The sequence below is a fragment of the Cryptomeria japonica genome, chromosome 2 (assembly GCF_030272615.1).
Source record: "Cryptomeria japonica chromosome 2, Sugi_1.0, whole genome shotgun sequence".
Taxonomy (NCBI): domain Eukaryota; kingdom Viridiplantae; phylum Streptophyta; class Pinopsida; order Cupressales; family Cupressaceae; genus Cryptomeria; species Cryptomeria japonica.
The window spans coordinates 277,014,825-277,022,180 of NC_081406.1; the positions used below are offsets into that span (position 1 = coordinate 277,014,825).

The window sequence follows — 7,356 nt, forward strand, 5'->3', positions numbered from 1 at the left end:
TGAAGTACATTACCCTTGAAAACCGTTTTGCTAGTATCTTTTCCTATCATTTCATGATTCTTAACCATTTTAGGCATGGTAAGAGGATTTCCATTCTCTTTTATTTTCTTTCTTCCTTGGAGTAGATTCTGGCTAACCATGCCAAGAATCTTGTTAATCTTGTTTTACATGAAGGATTAATTATTCTTATCATGGACTATGCTAAGGCTAATGAGGTTACTCCTCTCTAGTTGAGAAAACCCCCATTTTGTCCACCAACCCTGAGGTGCAGGTGGTGTCGAATACGAAAATGGAGGGAGAGGAGAGTGGAATGGCCATGGATTGGCAGGATATTAAGATTTCAGAAGACCCTGACTACTATCCCATTCAAGAGGAGGGTCCCACCCACATGACCCCTAGGAATGATAGTAGTAGGAGGAATAAACACCCCAAATGGGTGGCTAGTAAGTATAAGACTCTTGGATCCAAAGCACAGGATTTTGACCCTCCAAAATAAAAAAAGACTAAGTTGAGGAAGTTTGGTGACAACAAGGAAAAGGAACAGGAAATTAAACTTGACATTCCTATTAATTTTGACCAAGGGGAATTTAGGGGATGGCCACTATTGACTCCATGCTAGAGAAGCTAATCAAAAATTATGTTAGTGGGTAGGAGAATTGTTTTCTTTGAGCTGGTAAGGAAATTAACATGATGAAAGAGGGTATCATTGATACATTTACCAATAAATCTATGCCAAGTAAAACCGATAAGCTTCTCTAGATGACATAAAAATTAACTAAAGATGTGGAGACTATGAAGACTGACCATGAGAATAGAATTGGTTATCTGGAATCAAGCTTGGAAGAAATAAAAGGGAGCTTGAGGAATTTAGTTGACATTAGTAAGGAAGATATGAATAGCAGTGCGAAGAGCCTCAAGAAGGTAAATGCGATGATTGCTAATCATAAAGATTGGCCTTTATCCAGCATCTCACCATTGGAGACTAAACAAAAGAAGAAATTACAGGATTCAAGTGTGCAAGGAACGAGTTCTCAGACTATGACTTGCCCATATACTAGAACCAGAAGTAGGAATCAGGAGTAGGGTACCTACAGGTTGATTATGGAAGAGCTTGAAGACATAAATCAAAAGATAATCCACAAGAAATCAGAATTGGTGCACTCTTTCCAGTAGGGTTTTGTTGTGTCGTTTTGTGCTTAGCTTGTTTTTAATAATTTTTTTGGCTCTGTGGGCTGGGCCCCTATTTCATTTGTTGGTTAGCTATAGGTTCTGGTCTATTTTGTGAATGTTCTTTTGGTTGTAAAACTTTGGGTTTTGGGTCCCTATAAAACTCATTTATCTTAATAAAAAACTTTTATATAAAACAATATCAATCATACGATAATCATTATGTTTAAAATAAATAAATAAAATACTTGAAATGCAATTTTCACCCTAACAAGATTATGCTTCTTTAAGATATTGAGCTATAATCGTGTCAAGAGGCATATCACACTTGCATAATTAACTAAGAACCTCTTTCAATAAAAACCCCATACAATTTAAATTGATGCCCATCTAGTTTCTATATATAAATAATTTAAGTTATCGGTTTATTTTAAATTTATTTTTTATTTGCAAATTGTAAATATCTTATCGATATTTTAAAAAACTATGATATATTATTTAATCAATATTAAAAAAACTATATTATATTCTTTAAAATATTTAATAATAATTTAAAATAATAAATTGTCATTTAATGGATAAAGCTATCCATCTTATGTTGTGAGGGTACATTTTCTAAATTTATATTTAAAATAATATTGATGACAAAGATGTAAGTTCAATTATTTTCTTTTTTAATCTTCATTTTTATACATGAACAACAAAAATTTGAATTGTTAAACATTCATGTCAAACAATTAATTTTCAATTAGATTATCTTAATCTTCAACAATTATCCTTAAATTGATATCTCTTAATTTACTTATGTGAATTAATTCCTTCTATCACTTAGATGAGAAATGCTGGCATATTTGGTTAGAGAACCTTTTAGGTTGGATCGGCTATCGATCTAATTTTAGAACGCATGCCAAACAAAGACAAATAAAATCTCTTTAAATTGACAATATGCAGGCATTATTATGCAAGCTCGAACGAGCGCTTAAATACACATGGGAACATACAAATATTGAACAGACCTTCAGCACAAACAATTCTTAGAAGGTTTTATCAGCAGCGACTAAGAAATAATGGAATATAGGCACCCGGGTATCGACAAGAAAAATTTACGAGAGAGAAGTTTTACATTGAAGAGTAGAGGGATTCCACATTGCGGGCACAAGAAACTCCCGATTGTTGATTCCATAAGCGTTGTAGCTCGCTTTACTTCTCTTGTCCACCAGCAAATCCCCCGCATAGCCCGGGTACGCTCCCTTTCCAAATATTCCACTGCACGCCGTCACTGCCTCCTGTGGGGCCAATGCGCTCCCTTGGTAATACCCACTGTTGAACGGATTTGTAGCTGTTCCCGCCACAACCGCCGCAATATTTATAATCATTCCATCCACACCCACATCTCCGTTTGGTGGAATAAGAGGCGGCGTGGTAGGGCCGTACAGAGGCGCCGCAAATGGCCACGCGCATTGTCCCGGGCACTGAACTCCCGAGTTCCCAACCCACCCGAACAAAATCGTACTTCTCTTGGAAAGAGGAATGGAATCGTGAAAACCGCATGAGTTCATGCAGAATCTCTCCACATAAACATCGTCTGCTGTGAGAACGAGATAAACTCCCCTGCTGTCCGTGGGAAACAAACGTTTAGCCAACGCCCCCTTCACCAGATCAGCCATTTGGCTTCTTTTGAGATTCTTGCCAAGGGAATACAAATCATCAGAGGCCTGTCCTCCAATCTTTACAGCCCCGGAGACGCCTTTTCGGGTGGAATCGGTGTAGCGTTGCGTGGTTGCCCACCAACTGCTTACCGACTGCTGCCGGTTTGGAATGGCTTTGGTTGCTCCCAACGACGAGATGAAGTCGGTAATGGTGGCTTTCTGGGAGGGGGAGAATTTGCCATACCAGAGAATATAGACGTTGATGGAAGCGGGGCCTGTGAGAAGAGGCCCCTTGTGATATTGCAGCACAAGGGGGGCCGAGGGAACAAGGGCAGACAACTTTCTTCCTTGACCAGAAGAAAAGGCTAGTGGCAATGCCAGAGAAGAACATAGGAAAAGAAGTAGGAAGCGCATGAAGCTTTCCATGTCTTCCTTTTCACAAACTCTCAAGCTCTCTGAAACTGACTGAAGCAAAAAGAGAATGGTTCAATGAGTAAAATGGGACAATGATGAGAAATATGGAAACCCTTGTGGTTTTATAAGGTGTTATGCTGAGAAGCATTGTGGAGTCGGTCAAACATCGTCTTCGCAAAGGCTGGCAAATAGCTGGACATCACCCATGTATGACAGACAGACAAAGTTGAAGTCGGCGGGTGGATGAAAAATGACGATTTTGAAGATAGGCGACGACGATTGTTTTCAATATTGTGAGGTTCCCGAATAGTTGGGTAGGTGAATCATTCCAAATGAAACCAAAAAGATGTTATTGACCAGGCCAGAATAGAGTGGTTTATTCTTCTCACGTTTCCATATCGACCACAGCCCATAGCTTTACATTAAATGCTGCCACCATCGACCAAAAACTTAAGCTTGTGTAGTTTCCTTAGGTTGACTCAACGTCCAACAACCCTAATGGTGATGGTTATCAGGAACGAATCTGCGAGGAGTCCTCATGGACCAGAGAAAATGACGTCGGAGCAGTATTACAGCCTGTTAAATTGTTTTGTATCGCGTCGTACGAACAAGAAATTTGTTCCAAGTGTATTTGGTGCGCCCCGTTTAATATATCAAACAGGCACCAAACTCATATTTTATGAGGGTAATTGATTGTTAAAATATCTTTTCTGGCGATACAGTTCAAGGATTCCATGACCACCTGCACCAGAATTCAAGATTTAGAATTTTAAAAATGACTTCATGTGTCATCATGTTGGATAGACTTCTTGTGCTGGAGAGAAAGCTTAATATGAATACTTTATCTTATCACAAAGCATAGAAATAAATTTCAATTTTCACTTTACTCCAAGAGTTTGTTTGAATATATATCAGAATTTTTTTTAGAAACGTGCCCATGAAATAGGTAGCAATTCTTCATAGAAAATGTCGATTATTCAAATTTGTCGGTTGGAGTATGCATCTTCTCTCACCCTACACAAAAAATTTCATGGGCCCCGCTTAATTGATTGGGTTTGATTGTAAGTGTCAATAGTGTGTGCTTATCTCCGGAAAAAAATTTACATTTAATTAGGATGATTAAACAATATTATTGTAGAATCAAATCTACATAAAAGAGATTGAATATATAATGTCTTGTATTTTTTATTAGTTCCTGCCTGCAGGAAACTATAGGAAGGCTTCAAATGGTAAACAGTTAATCTTTCCCCTTTCAATCAATTAGCTTTCAAGAAAGTTCTTCATAATTTTATTTCGAAACTATATGCTAAAGAAGTTGCTCAAATTTTAGTCAAAATTTTGGTACACGATATTTTGGTGATCTCTGATTCGCACTGCACACGGCTAACACAAACATTCAGAGGTGTTCACGGTTCCCCATAGGAGAGAATACACTATTAACGAAGACAGGACAGTGACACAGAAATCTCGAGGTATTCGTTTCTGAAAATTGCAAGGCAGATTGTCAGCAAGAATATGCGTGGCATGCATGCAAAACATAACACATAAGGTGAACAGGTGGAGGGTTATGTCCTTACACCCACCCTGCAATGAAATGAAACAAGCATCAATCGAAGGGTTTGGACGAGCATTTTACGAGATAGTTCAAAGGATCATTATCCATTCCGTGGATTGCCAGACTAGTTTGGGATTTGCTCGCAGATGTTCTCACAGTTGCAAGATATTAGTGCTGCCCTTATTTCATTCTTGCAAGTTTTGTTCTTTTCGTTGTTTGAAACTTCTCTAGAGATCAAATTTTTTTATTTAATAGAGTCCGCCCTTGTATGATTTTGTTTTTCCTTTGAATTTATTGGTTTAGGTTTTGAGAAATTGATTAAGATAGTGGTCGACAATAGATATAACTCATTGATGAACACTAACTTCTTGAATTGAACTATTTGACCAAGATTAAAGCTGATAAAAAAATTTGTACCAATAAGTTTTCTATAAGCAAGCATTGTTGCATCTTTCCCTTGTGATTTGAAACTCTGTTGAAACACATAAAATATTGATTTTTGAGATGGTGATCTAGAGATTAGATTTAATTCAGGATGGAATCATTCTAACCTTGCCAAAATAAAATCCCTATAATCTCCTCTGTTATGCAAAAAGAAGGCTTGACTTTGACCTATCAAACTAGTTGGAAACTTGGAAGCATTATTCCCCTGAAGCACATGTGACTGGAAACTGGCTACAAATAGTGAACAAATTATCTTTCAAGTACTTGGGGGCTCCATGGTTGATCAAAATGCCATTCAATCTTTCATTATCTAAATACCCTTGACCCAGGCTACTTATTTTTAACAATGTATTATAAAATATTGCTAAAGGATATACAGTAGCTGGATTAATGTCTTTGAGATTTTATTGAAGCTGTGATCTAAGCAAGAGTTTGCTCGCTGATTTTTTTGCTACATTTAAGGGAGTACCAAAGTTCATCCGAGTCATGTTTTATAGATGTATATTTTTTCTGAAATTTAATGTTAGCCGAATCTTTTAACAACCACGAGAAAAAAAAAGAATTTACAAAATTAATTTCTTTTACAAACATAATATTCCCGCAGTCCATATTAGCGTGTGGGTTTTCTTAGTCTTATCGGCATGGTGTTTTTTCTCATTATTACACTGCGTATTCTTTCTCACTTACGTCAGGGTTTCTTCTGTGTAATTTATGTAAAATATGAGATTATGTTGAAGTTGTGATCTATGCAAGGATTTACTCTCGGAGTCTACATCCAAGTTATATCAAATTCATTCGAGAAATGCTTTATAGATGTAATTTTTGTGAAATTCAAGGTTCACCAAATCTTCTCAAGATCATATGAGAAGATGAAGTCCAGAAGCGCTTTGGCTAATGTGAAATTATTGGTTCCAAAATATAATGGTATTCCTGCAATTGGATTGTGGGTTTGCTTGTATAAGCGAGATCCTAGTTGTATTGCCTGATTCCCAAACCTTGGTAATGTATAATGATATTCTTCATAAGTTGCTATTTGGCGCAAACTTACAATGAAAATGGTTGCTGGTGATGCCTAACCAAGTTCTATGGCTTGCGTTATCACAATACCAATAACTCAGGGTCTATTCAGTTCTCATCCTACACTGCGCTATCAATTCCAAAATTAGTTGTAAGGTCAATATTATCACAAGACCAATGTATTATTCAGTCAGGTCCTACTCAGGTCTCCATCTACACTTATGCAATCAATTCCAGCGACACATGATCATTTTCTATGTTTCTTTGTTTGTGGGGATGGCCTGGCTGACTCATAACCGAGGAAAGGCAATGAGTTAATTGAAGATGCATACCAGTTTCATTATCCATAATGGTCCCAGGTTCTTTTTGTTCTACATCATTGTTTTTTATATGTATACAAAAGATGACGAAGACAACATGTAATATAGATAGTCTTTAGCCATCTATCTCTTTTGATAGAGTATCATGTACTGAACATGGGGATTAATAAAAAATTTGACAGTTCCATATCTTACCTAGTCTCAGTTCTGAATGATATTGTTGTGCCTGGATTCTCTTTTAGTATTTCTTCAGCACATTACACATAAATTTTAACAACATAGAACATTGTCCATCGGATGTCCCCTGGCATCGAATCAACATTTCTTAAACTCTTTTTAAATCATATTGATCTTTTGAGCTTAGTTAGGGCTTCTGTTGTATATCGTTATGTTTTATGGTCATATTGTAGCTCTGACCTCAGCCGGGGTTTGTACTATGCAAGTCTTCCCAAAAATTTAGGATCATGGTGAATTTTTGACTAAGGGAATTCATTGCGAGTTTTTTGCAAAATTTACTGGCATATCAAATGTCTAATCTCATGGTTCCATATGTGATAATCATGGAGTCCCTATGTGCATTGTTACTGACAATGGATGACCCTTTGAAAATCAAGAAGTGAGTGATCTTTGTGATCAATTCCACATTCAACAATATTTTGCAACTCCTTATTATCTCCAAAGAAACGGTCAAGATAAGGCAAAAACTAAAACCATATAAAAAATTTAAAGAAAGTTGTCAACGATGTTGGATGAGATTGGCATCTTCAACTGAATCCATCTCTCTGGGCCT

The 7,356-nt window shown here is 36.9% G+C and overlaps 1 protein-coding gene across 1 annotated transcript; it reads right to left on the reverse strand.

The window, feature by feature from the left end:
- Positions 1–2,077: 2,077 nt before the first annotated feature.
- Positions 2,078–3,310, reverse strand: LOC131030486 (protein EXORDIUM-like 2). Its single transcript, XM_057961325.1, has one exon. It carries the CDS (start codon positions 3,240–3,242, stop codon positions 2,271–2,273), a length of 972 nt encoding a protein of 323 aa, XP_057817308.1. The 5' UTR covers positions 3,243–3,310; the 3' UTR covers positions 2,078–2,270.
- Between the last annotated feature and the right edge of the window lie 4,046 nt (positions 3,311–7,356).

Excerpts from the sequence above, each read along its gene's own strand:
- LOC131030486 (XM_057961325.1), bottom strand. The coding sequence starts at position 3,242 with ATGGAAAGCTTCATGCGCTTCCTACTTCTTTTCCTATGTTCTTCTCTG.